Genomic DNA, 13,005 nt, shown 5'->3' on the forward strand with positions numbered 1-13,005 from the left:
CCACCCCCACACAGCCCACGCCAGTGCCGGCGCCGGGCTGCTGACATGTGGTGAGCGCTGCGGTGCTGCTGCGGGGCTGCACCGGGGCTGTTGTCGCTGTTACGGCCACTGCTGCAGCTGTTCTGTGAGGAGACGGACCCCCCCCACCTTTCTCTTTCACGCGGGCTCTGCTGTAACTAAACGCAAGTGCCGGTCTGCTTAACTTTCCTTTCTTCTTGGCCCACAGGGCTGACTGTTCTAACTCACTCTCCTTCAGTTTTTTACCTCTCATAGAGAGAATATAATAAAGAAGCCGCACTGCTGTGTTAAGGTCGGCATTCATTTTGTCTTTGAACTTTTTCTGAGCTGTTTCCCCACTGCGGCTTACCCTTCTGCCACGGGATAGCTCCGACGCTTTTCGAACGTCCGGCCCCGTAGCTTCAACCCTCTCGCTCCTTCCGCTCGGTGCTCCGGTCTCAGCTCGCTCCGCTTTCGAACCGGTTCTGCTTCAGGTCCAAGCTAAGAGGCTTAATGAGTCCTTAATGCATCTAAGCTAGGACTCGTGCGGGTTCTTTCCTGCATGCTAGGTAGAATTCGCCCAAGAACTCTCACCACAATTAAAGTAGAGCTCTCGTAACACGTCTAGACGAATTTCCGCATTTAAGCAAGCAAATGCATCAAAGCGAACAAACGCATTTAAGCGAAGTGGTCCCTGTTCGGGTGTCATAAAATGCCAGGGATACCGATAATAAGAGAGGGTTGGACTGAGACAGACGTAGGTACGACCAATATGGTTAATTCTATGAAGTCCCTCTATTTCATCTAAAATGGCAGGTTATATACTCTTTCAGATAGTTTACAAATGCAGACACATTTTCATTGGCACACAGCACAGGAAAGAATGTAAACACACATTGTTTGGTTTACTCTTAAGGTGGCTAACACCTGCATATTAACAATTCTATTCAGTGACCTTCAACACCCTATTATCTTTCCCAAACACCTTAATACCTAATTCTAACTGTGCCACAACTAACTGAAAAAGTTTTTGCTGTGTCACAGGCCTTGGGCCTCAATTTAGGCCTCAGTCAAGGTAGTTCAATATTTATATATAAATCATGTTTTCTTTCCCTAAGAAATTCAGCAACAGGATATAGTGAAAAAAATGCATTGTAAAAAGAGACAGGAGAGAGGAACTTTAAAAGGCTGGAGTTCAATCCAGTCAACCTGTAATTTATCTCTTACCTTAGGCAGAGGTTTGTTCTGAGGTTCCTGGCAAGTCAGTGGCACTTGTGGCAGGTTCACAGAGGAGTCTGTAATTTGGTTTTGCTGGAGGAGATCTGGCAGGAGATGGTTCTGGTTGTTTATGCTCCAAAGGCCTTCTTTGGTGTTTGGAATTTGTTTCCCTAAAATCTGATCCTGCATGAGAACATACAGTTAAACACCACATTTAGTTTATTTCCAATGCACTCTGCAACTCCAGTTAATCAGGATGATAAATAATGAGCCCATGGGGAGGAGTGCTCTCCATGATGCATCATTTAAAGACAAACCTTACGGTAAGATTAAAACCAAAAATTACATACCAAAGTGTATGGCAAACATCTGAGATGACAAATCTGGGGTTTACTCCTGAAGTGCTCCACAAATTCTTCATCTACATTACCTCAACCACAGAAAACGAAGGAACTTCCACCTCAGGGATACCAAGTCAAATGATTTGCTAGCGAGTTCCAGACCTGACCTTTGTGTACTGCAGACAGAAGGCGGTACTTCTTGGTTCTGGACCTGCATTTAGTTCAAAGCCCTTCACCATTCATTTCATTGCTACTTTCCATTTACTGAATTAGGAAACCTTACTCCAGAAAGAGGACATTTAGTAGGACCCAGCATCAGCATTTCCAGTGTAGTGATATTTGGTTCTGCAGACCTCCTTACAGCATCCCATGGAAATACTTGAGAACTTTGTGAGATACCACACAAACTCTGTCCCTGACAGCGCTGTCTATGGAGTCAGAGGTTGGTTTCTGGAAATACATTTTATATTTTAAATAAGTTGTAAAAACTGAACACAAAATATGCATGTCAGTATTTGAGACTGGGAAACAAAACCAGTATGGGGCTTTTTAGTTCAGTTTTCAGTCACATTCAACTGAACTAAACCAAATCAAATCTCCATTTGAATCACTCAAGCAGTTTGGTACACCCTAACCAATTCAAAGCAGTTCATGCTGATGGGATGTGTTGGTTTAGCACAGATGGTGGGGAGCAATTGGTGATTTCCTTTGAAATTGACAACCAAAATAGCCAATTGGGTGCAAGTATACACCTCTGGGTCATACAGCCTTAAAATCTAGAAGAAAGCCTGGCATCTCTCTCTTCTTTCCACCCTCACAGGAGGTAAGGCAGTCCTGGCTCTCTCCTTTGCAGGGGGGCCGGGATGGCCCAGCCTTCCCAGACCTGGGCTTTCACGGGAGGCCCACCTGGCCCGGTGACTCCCAAGCCGGGGAATGGGTTGATGTGCCCCTGTCCCAGCCCGGATTGTTTTTTTTAGCAGCTGTGAAACACCTTGCTGCTCCCCCTATGGGGGGGGGGGGGGGGGGAAGCTGGACCGAGGCCCGGATGAGACTGAGGAGTAGAGGCAGGAGGCATCCATCAGCCAGGCTGCTCTGAAATCTGTCAGCCTGAGGTTTTATTCCCCATCTCCTAGACCTTTGAAATCTTTGTGGCTGCTGCCTGGCAGAGATCACGTGACCACCACAGGCCTGGGCAAGCATTAACTCTTTCCTGCCAGCAGATGGAACTTCCAGAGCACTAGCTCTTCCTGGAGTGAGAACAGACAAAGTGATTCAACATAGAGAAGACAGCATAACAGTCAGATGGAGAGAGTAAGAAAGGGATTAATTAGAGGAAGCATGAAGGAGTTGCCTGCTGGCTGGACTTTCTTGCTTGAGCTATGGAAATTAACTCTATAGATAGATTGTCTTTTAAATCATGAGAAATATGCATTTGGGGAGATGATTTGTGGATTTTTGAGCAAAGGTGTTTGTGATGGACTGAGTAATATTGCATTAGAATCTGTGATTCTTGTGGTCCCATGAGATTGTTAAAAATGGGCGGAGATAATATTTTTCTCCTTAAAATGCCTTTATTAATCAGCTCTTACAAGGGTGTCTCGAGGGGCCAGCAACCGGGTTCACCCTTGAGGAGGAGGGTCCTGGTCAGCTCTGCAGCAGGAAGTTCCAGCAGAGCTGGAGAACTCTTCCCTCGCCAGGAGTCTCCAAGGAGTTCTGATTTCTGTTTGTTTGCCTCGGGGTCTCACCTTTCTTTTGGTATTTTTAGGTTACAGCGAGTTACAAAAATTGTATTAATTAGCTCTATTGATACTCTAGGGTATATACAGCTTAGTACTGGTTTTTGTGGGTTTAAATCTTACTTAGATTTATCTTTATAGGGGGTTTTTGGTGTTAAAAAGGGTCCCAGAATGCAATGGGATTTTTAATTTACATGTTTTACGGGGCTGCCCCGGGGGGGCAGGGGCTGGAGCAGCCTCATGGTATTTCACAACTAGCATCAGCGAGATGGCTGTGCTACATGGGGAGCGGGCGTCTCGGAGGTCCCACGGGCTCGATGGTGGGGGGGGGGAGGCGCCGGTGGTGGTGCCTCGGCGGCGATCCGCCGCGGCTCGGGGAGCGGGTCCTTTTGGAGCGGGCCGGGCCGGGGCGGGCCGCCCCGTCGGCAGAGCTATGCCGGCGGCGGCGGCGGCATGGCCGCATGGGCTAGCAGCTGCGGGCTGCCCCGTCGGGAGAGCCATGCCAGGACGGGGCAGCGGTAGGAAGGCGCGGGCTCTGGGAGCCAGGCCGTGCCGGCCCGAGGCAAGCGGATGCTCGGGGGGGGGGGAGCAGCACGCTGGCGGCTCAGCGGCTATCCGCCGTGGCTCAGAGAGCGGGTCCTTTTGGAGCAGGTTGGGTTGGGGGCGGGCCGCCCCGTCGGCAGAGCTGCGGCAGCGGCGGCGGCGGCTGCCCGGGATGGGAGCTGCGGGCTGCTGGCATTTAGCGGGGGTTGGGGCTGGGATAGCCCGCTTCGGTGTCTGTGCAGGTTTTCTTAAGGTGGTGGGCAGCTCGTTCCGGGGTCTGGGGGGGGGAGGTGCAGGCTCTCCCAAGGGGGGGGGGGGGGGGCTGCGGGCGGCCTCCAGCGACCAAGCAGCCCCCCCTCACTGCCCCCTCTCAGGGGTACCATGGAGGTGGCTCCTTACTGTTACATTACAATTTAAGATTATTACATTTAAAATATTAATACACTTATTTCATGACAATCAAGGGTTTCAACTTTTCAAATTTTCAACATTCTAATTTTCATTTTTATCAAGATGCCTGAACAGAGAGAGAGAAGCTCCTGCACCAGTGAAAGAAGTGAGAAGACATCTCTGTTCCTTGAGATGAAGAATCCTTTGCCTTTGAAGTTGCTTATCTTTAAAAAGTGACACCCCAGATGCCTGAGTTCCATGACCCATGAGCAGCTTGGGAAACTGCTGATGGGAAGCAGGTTTCCCCGGGCAGCTGTTTCTGTGAAAGTTCCAACCCACAAGAAAACTGTTCTAGGTTGTCAGTGAGAGAAAATTCCATAATAAACTAAAAAACTCTCCTAAAGAATTAATGAAAATTTATATTTAAGTAATAAAACTGACTGAAAATCACAGGTTTTGTCTCTATGTTGTTTGTATAAAAGTAAACACTTATGAAAGGAAGAGAAAGGTTTTGAAATTTTCATTTTTTCTCTTTTCCCTTACTGTGTGTTAATAAACTATCTGTTTACTTTAAGTTAAAGCCTGTTTTGCCTTTTTCTCCAAAATCCTATCTCCCAGTTGGCAAACAAAATTCAGCGAATGTAAAACTACCACATAAATAGTGCCGTGACTCAAATTAACAAACCAAAACCACTACATGGGACAAGGAAAGGGATGTTGGAGTGATGTGGAGACTCATGGTGGCTGTGGCTGGTGGGTGAAAAAGGGTTCAGAGGAAGGGATAGGAGGCTCCATGAGAAAGGGGGAAAAGACAAAGAACACTGTTCTGCTTTGTCTCTCTTCATCTTTTCTGTGCTAATATTTATCACGGGAAAATCCACATGACTGGATGACGCTGTAGTACACCACAAAGACACAAAGATTCTGACTTCAGAAGGCTGAAAATGACTCCTTTATTTTTGGGAAGTGTCTCCCCTTTTATACTATTTTACACGGACCAATTCGATTGGTGACAAGAAGACAAACCTCTTCAATCACATTGGTCAGACCAGAGGGACATCAAGAAGTCATCCCTCCTAGGGAAAATATGTAAACAAATTTGCCGTTACAAAAACATGTCTCTTGTTTACAGAAAATTCCCTGGGAAAGGAATTTCAGAAAACCAAACATCTCAGGCACAAACCAGGGCTACAACTGGAAGCCTCTACTAGAAACTACAGCTGGAAGGAACCACAACATGACAGATGAGAAGACAGGAATTTTTGCTAAACCAGTAGGGAGAAATGGTTTTCCCCTGTTCTGCTAATATTTTAAGCAGTAGGAGGTAGTTCACTTTAAACTGTAATAAAAAGAAGTGAAGATTTTAAAAAATAGCGACAATGCCCACCAACAATAATCAACAGTGCTTTTTGCCCAGTGCCTTCACAAAATACCTTTGCTGCCCGTTCCTGAGAGAAAACACAAACCAACAGAGTGTCAGTTTATGCGGTGCTTTATTCAGGGCCCGGGGACCTGAGGACTAATGTCTCAAAGTCAGGGTCCCAAGTTGGTTACAAAAGATGCTCATCTTTTATACCTTTGTTACAAGTCTTACTTCATCAGCCTACGTGCAGTCTCCTACGTACATTCACATTCATCTTACAGGTAACCTTTCTAAAGGCTATAAATTTTGCACGCTTGCTCTAGCTAAAATAAAGGTTAATTCTCTAAGCTTAACTCCCACCATAGAAAACATTTTATTGGTAACCATGTAATCATATTTCACAAGTAATTTGTATACCTATATGTACTACATGCTCTACTAAGTCTTTTAAACGTTGTTCCTTGCATCAGCAGATTCTCAGGCCTCATTTCTCAGGTTTCGTTCTCATGGGCCTGCACAGGGACCAACTCCTTAGCCTAACTACTGCTAACAGAGGCCTTATGGCAACAATACAATAGGTGCCACAGGGTTTCCCACTTCGCCCAGTCGCCAAAAATCAGTGGGGCGCCTACCGTACAAAGGGGTCCTGCAGCGCCGATATTGTATCTGAGTCATGGCACCAATCTGTTATAAATGATTAGAAGCCAATCCAAAATACAATAATTTATTTAGCAATTTTCCAAGATCAAATTAAAATGCCACAATAAAATCAAACAACATTGATCAAATGCTGGGTGGACAGGTTAACAGCAGCAACGGTGCCATCCAACCTTGCCCAAAAATGCTGGGTCTCGCTGTACAGCTTTTATACAGTTTTTCTGTCCAGAGGCTAAGTCTATTGAAAGTCCGAATATTCATGCATTTCTTTATTCCCAAGCAAGATTTTGAAAGAGTTTCCCCATAAGTATGAAAGAAGTCTCAAGAGTCTTCCCAGACTCTTCCCTTGGGGTGCTGATTTGATCATCCTCCAGATTCTCCACCAAGATTGATATCAGGTCTTGAGTAGCCGTGAAGTAGAAGTCCATCCTTGATGAATGGGCCATCTCCAGTCCAGCCCTGTCGTTTCTGTTGCAAATTTTGTGGTTTCACAGCTGCACAATGGGCCTTGGAATCCTGGAGTCACACCCGAATAGCTTTTAATAGTCCAAACTTTTAATACAATATTTTATACACGAATTTATACACTACATGTATCACACCCTTGTCCTTGAGAAATCTGCAATTCTGCCGCTTAGCAGTTGCCTGGTAACAAACTCCAATTAATGAACAGAACTACTTCAGGGAAAAAATAAAAAGAAAACAAAAGGAAAAAACTACACATAACCATGTTCAAAAGTGAACATAATTAACATTCAATAGTTACACTCAAAGTTTCTTGTACAAAAGCAAGCTGATTAGTCTGTGGATCTGCCTGAATGGACTTATGCCTGAGGACCATTCACACACAGCAGGAAGCTCTCCCCACCTTGACAGAGAACATCCCTTCATCTCCCTGCATTTCATCCATCATCTTTCAGACACTGCATAGCCAGGCAAGTTCCTTAAGCTGTTATTTGAGAAGTGCCTACATCAAAACTTCTGTCTCCCATTGTTGCCATAAGGCCTCTGTTAGCAGTAGTTAGGCTAAGGAGTTGGTCCCTGTGCAGGCCCATGAGAACGAAACCTGAGAAATGAGGCCTGAGAATCTGCTGATGCAAGGAACAACGTTTAAAGGACTTAGTAGAGCATGTAGTACATAGGTATACAAATTACTTGTGAAATATGATTACATGGTTACCAATAAAATGTTTTCTATGGTGGGAGTTAAGCTTAGAGAATTAACCTTTATTTTAGCTAGAGCAAGCGTGCAAAATTTATAGCCTTTAGAAAGGTTACCTGTAAGATGAATGTGAATGTTTAAAGTAAAATACGTAGGAGGCTGCACGTAGGCTGATGAAGTAAGACTTGTAACAAAGGTATAAAAGATAAGCATCTTTTGTAACCAACTCGGGACCCTGACTTTGAGACATTAGTCCTCAGGTCCTCGGGGCCCCTAAATAAAGCACCGCATAAACTGACACTCTGTTGGTTTGTGTTTTCTCTGGGGATCGGGCAGCAGCTTTCTGGCGACCGCGGCAGGACCTCCGGAGGTGGCTGGGGCGGTTCGCGAGCTGATCAACTCCACGCCGGCACCAGGTGATTTCTGGGGAGTCATCGACCCGCGCCCGACCCCGCGCCTGACGGACGACTGTGAGAAGGTAAGCCCGAAAGGTGCTTTATTTTTTTTTTAAGGTTTGGGTGCCTGCCTAATAAGACGGGACGGCGATTCCCGCAGGGTTGGGCTAAAGATGTCTATGGTCTAGGAAGCCTAGGCGCCGACCGTCAGACGAGGCGAAAGCCTCGCAGGCTCGGCTCTTGCCCCTCGTGGCGACGAGAAGTGGCAAGATTGGTATTGGTACTGGTATTGGTATTGGTATTAGTATTAGTATTGGTGTGTGTGTGTGTGTGTGAGCAACTTAAGGTGTAAAAAAAAAAAGAAAAAAAAACGAAAAAGAGGAAAAAAAAAGAAAAAAAAAAAAAAAAGAGATGATGCCGTTTAAAACCTTTAAGGCTTTGGTACAATCTAATGATAAGGTCCCAGGGAATTCCCCCTTGGGATGTTTACTGGGAAGGTGGAAAAAGGAAGGATTCCACCAAGAGTTACATAAAAGTAAAAAAAAGTAAAAAGATTGATTATTGTAATCATCGGTGGACACTATATGAAACTGGTGGCCCAGAGTGGCCTTTGAATGGATCTGTTAACCCTGATGTTATAACCCCTTTGATGTACTTTTTACAGAATAATGAGAAATGGGATGAAATACCTTATCTTGATTTGTTTTATGCTCTCAAAAACAAACCAGAGATGGCCGGAAAATGGGTCTTTACAATCAGAACTTATATCACAACTGATGCCACATGGTAAACGAGAATCGAAACTTGATGAATTGCCATACATAGATCTTTTCTTTTATTTAAAAGAGAAACTGGCATGGTTAGTGGAATGTGGAATACAAGCACTGGTCTTAGAAAATAATCAGTTTGGCTTGCGTCCAAGATAAGTGTTGTGTAGAACACCTGGTTTTGGAAAAAAAAAAAAAAAAAAAAAAAAAAAAAAAAAAAAAAAAAAAAAAGGGAGGAGATGATTTGGAAGCTGATTTATTTGTAGGACCCACTGCCCCTACCAACGTTCCCTCAGCATTAAGTTTTACTCCACTTACTCTCACCCCACCTGATTCTGTTTCCTCTCCCCTGGTTGCGCCTATCCAAAATGCTTCTCCTGGCTATCCCCCTTCTCTGCTGACACTTGCTCAAAGATTTATCCCTCTACTGACCCTCCTCTCCCACCTACGCCTATGTCATCGGCTCCTGTCCCCTATCTCCAGTCCTCCTCTGCCGGAGTTGCCCATTGCTTCTATCCCTGGCAGCGATCGGGTTTTGACTGTGGGACGGGGATGAAGGGAAGGGAGATGCAGAAGGAACAGGGCGGAGAGCAGTGGTGGTGGAGGGGATGGCTCGGATGCAGCCAGGAGGTATACTGGTCTTCAGGTGGATGTTGGGCGAGCAAGGATTCAGCTCGCCTTTATTTTTCTAGACCAGTCACAGGAGGACATTAGGAAAAGTTACAAGAAATGGAAAGCGGAAAGTTAAGAAGTTTGGACAAGCTTTTAGAGGTGGCGAGGACGTGGTGGCAGAACCGGTCGGGACAGTAATAGAGGTAGTTTTGGCAGAAGCTGTGGAGTATTAAGAATAAATAAATTAGAAGGACATTGAAAGCGAGAGTGCCCAAACTGGTTTAGTCAGTATGTTCAGCCTCAGTTGAATAGCATAGCCAGAGTCATGGATCTGTGAGGGGAAGCCAGGATCAAAGGAACAGATGGTCACTCTGTGCTTAGAAGGGAAAGATGTCACTTTTCTTGTAAATATTTCATATTAAATTATGTAGAAGGGCAGATTGGAAAAAAAAAATTAAAAATAAATAAATAAATAAAAAAATTAAAAAAAAAAAAATTGACTGTAATTATTGGAGCCACAAGGAAAGAGGAGATCTGGCCATTCCTGCAGCCCCTAGATCTGAGCTTTGGAAATAAAACTTTAACACATAAATTTTTATATATGCCTGGGTGTTCAGCTCTGCTTTTAGGATGTGATTTTCTGGCAGCTCTAGAGGCAGTGATTACTTTTGAGAATGGTGAACTTGTAATGAGGATACCCGAGTCTAAACCAGGAAAGATTTTAACAGTAAAAGAGAAACCAATTCCAATATTCCTAAAAAGGTAGAAGAAGTAGTGATTCCCTCTGTGTGGAAAACGGATATACTAAGGAAATCTAAATTGGCATAGCCAGTACAGGTAGAATTGAAGGAAGGGCAAGTCAAGTGTCATGCAAATTAAACAATATCCTATCAAGGCAGAAGCACGATAGGGAATAGTAAAGACCATTGATAAATTCCTAAAGTACCAAATTCTAGAAGAATGTGAATTAAAATACAATACTGCAATATTCCCAGTAAAGAAATTTAATGGTGAGTTTAGACTTGTACAAGATTTAATGGGCATAAATGAGATAACTAAAAAGACATTCATTTAGTAGTTGCTAATCCTTATACATTGCTAGCATCAGTGAAAGAAATATACAAATGGTAAGTATAGACTAGTGCAGGATTTAAGGGCAATAAATAACATTGTCAAAGACATTCACCCGGTGGTGGCCAATCCGTATACTTTGTTAACATCTGTGTCAGAGAAATTCCAATGGTTTACAGTTATTGATTTAAAAGATGCCTTCTTCTGCATCCCACTGGCATTAGAAAGTAGGAAATATTTTGCCTTCGAATGGGAAAATCCGGATACCGGACGAAAAAGGCAGCTCACTTGGACACGACTTCCCCAAGGATTTAAGAATTCTCCTACAATTTTTGGAAATCAATTAGCCAAAGAGCTGGAGGAATGGAAGACGACTCAGGTAAGAGAATCACCCTTCTCTTACGTTCTCCTCCAGTATGTGGACGACATCTTTCTGGCTACAGAACAACGGGAGGTCTGTTTAACCCTAACTATAGAACTGTTGAATATGCTGGGACAAGGAGGATATCGGGTTTCAAAGGAAAAGGCCCAATTAGTCCAAGAGAGTGTGATATACCTAGGCTGTGAAATCTCAAAGGGGGTAAGGAAATTGGGAAGCAATAGAGTTGAAGCTATCTGTGCAATACCCACACCCCGAAACCACCAAGAACTAAGATCCTTTTTAGGAATGGTGGGTTGGTGTAGACTCTGGATACCAAACTTTGGGCTAATGGCTAAACCCCTTTATGAAGCTTTAAAGGAGTCTCAACTGCAGTGGAACAAACCACAGGAGAAGGCCTTCCTAGATCTGAAACAGGCCTTGAAAGAGGCACCTGCACTCGGCCTACCAGATTTAAATAAAGACTTTCAGCTATATGTCAATGAGAGGCAGCGACTAGCCCTGGGCGTACTAACCCAAACCCTCGGATCGTGGAAGAGGCCTGTTGGGTATTTCTCTAAACAACTGGACACTGTGAGCGCAGGATGGCCAGCATGCTTGCGGGCAGTGTCAGCCACAGTGATACTGATCCAGGAGGCCCGAAAATTGACTCTGGGGAGAAAGATGGAGGTGTTTGTGCCCCATATGGTACTGGCAGTTTTGGAACAAAAAGGGGGGCATTGGATGTCCTCTAGCAGATTGTTACAATACCATGCATTGCTCAGAGAACAGGATGATGTTGAGCTCAAAGTGACTAATTGCATCAATCCAGCAGAGTTCCTCCGCAGTGAGCAGAATGAGGGCGAATTAACACATGACTGTATGGAAACCATCGAACAGGTGTACACTAGCTGACCGGACCTGAGAGATGTGCCCCTGGAGGTGCCAGACTGGGAACTGTACACCGATGGATCCAGCTTCGTAGAGAATGGAACCAGGTATGCCGGGTATGCGGTGGTGACCCTCACGCAGGTGGTGGAAGCTAAGGCCCTCACCCCAGGAACATCTGCACAGAAGGCTGAAATTATAGCATTAACCAGAGCCCTGGTCCTGAGCGGTGGGAAAAAGGTAAATATATGGACAGATTCAAAATATGCATTTGGAGTTCTGCACGTACATGGGGCTTTATGGAAAGAGAGAGGACTGTTAAGTTCACAGAGGACATCCATTCGACATCGGAATGAGATCCTGCTGCTACTGGAAGCTGTGTATAAGCCAGTGGAAGTGGCTGTGATGCATGTGAAAGGACACCAGAAAGATGAGGGAAAGATTTTTCGAGGGAATCGGCTGGCTGATTTAATCGCACGAAAAGCTGCTAGAAAGGTCTGGACTGAAATGGCGCTGATTCCAACGAAGGTAGGACCAGTACAACCTTATATGGGACAAAAACCCAGTTATTCCGCTGAGGATGAGAAATTGGCACAGCTGGTCCAGGCCCAGAAGAATGCAATGGGATGGTATGTGACTGGGACTGGCCAAGTAGTGGTCCCTACCAAATTGATGAAGGTGATTTTAGAAACTGAGCATAATAAATGCCACTGGGGAGCAGAGGTATTGGTAAAATTTCTGAAGAGGGAAATTATCTCTAACCAGATGTTAACAATGGCTAAACGAGTGAATGCCATGTGCCCAGTGTGCCTTAAAAACAATCCAGTAGTGAGGAAGCAGATACAACTAGGGAAATTACAGGTAGGAGCAGAGCCAGGAGATTATTGGCAGATAGATTTTTCCGAATTGCCCCGATCACAAGGATACGAGTATCTGCTGGTGTATGCACGTTTTCGGGATGGCCAGAGGCCTTCCCTTGCAGAACTAATCAGGCCAAAGAAGTAGTGAAAACATTAATGAGAGAAATCATTCCGAGATTTGGGGTTCCATTAGGGATCTCTTCTGACAGGAGACCTCATTTTGTGGCAGGAGTGGTACAGACAGTCGCCCGACTGTTAGATGTTACCTGGAATTTGCATACCCCATGGCGGCCTCAATCCAGCGGGCAAGTAGAGAGGATGAATCAAACCCTGAAAGGACAGATTAAAAAAAATCTGTCAGGAGGCCAAAATCCAGTGGCCTCAGGCCCTACCATTAGCCTTGTTAAGAATTAGGATTAAACCCCGGGAGAGGATAGGAGTAAGTCCATACGAGATACTGTATGGCAGACCATATCATGCTACAGGGAGACCCTCATGTAGTAGGGAATGATGTGCTTTTTAATTATGTGTTGTCTCTGAATAAGGTACTTACTGCCCTAAAAGGAGTCCTGCAATGGAACAGACCCCTGCCGCTGGAAAATCCTGTCCATGACATCCAGCCGGGAGACCAGGTCTATGTGAAGAAT

At 45.0% G+C, this 13,005-nt stretch overlaps 1 protein-coding gene across 1 annotated transcript in view; it reads right to left on the minus strand.

Annotated features, from left to right (window-relative positions):
• LOC310922247 (mitogen-activated protein kinase kinase kinase kinase 4-like) overlaps positions 1-13,005 on the minus strand; it is a gene marked incomplete at both ends in the record, with an annotated part of 106,171 nt that overhangs the window by 55,473 nt on the left and 37,693 nt on the right. The window contains 1 exon segment of the mRNA XM_083882703.1: positions 1,225-1,398. Within this exon segment, the coding sequence (XP_083738829.1) occupies positions 1,225-1,398 (174 nt within the window).

This window comes from Zosterops lateralis (genome assembly GCF_965231275.1).
Source record: "Zosterops lateralis genome assembly, chromosome: W".
Taxonomy (NCBI): domain Eukaryota; kingdom Metazoa; phylum Chordata; class Aves; order Passeriformes; family Zosteropidae; genus Zosterops; species Zosterops lateralis.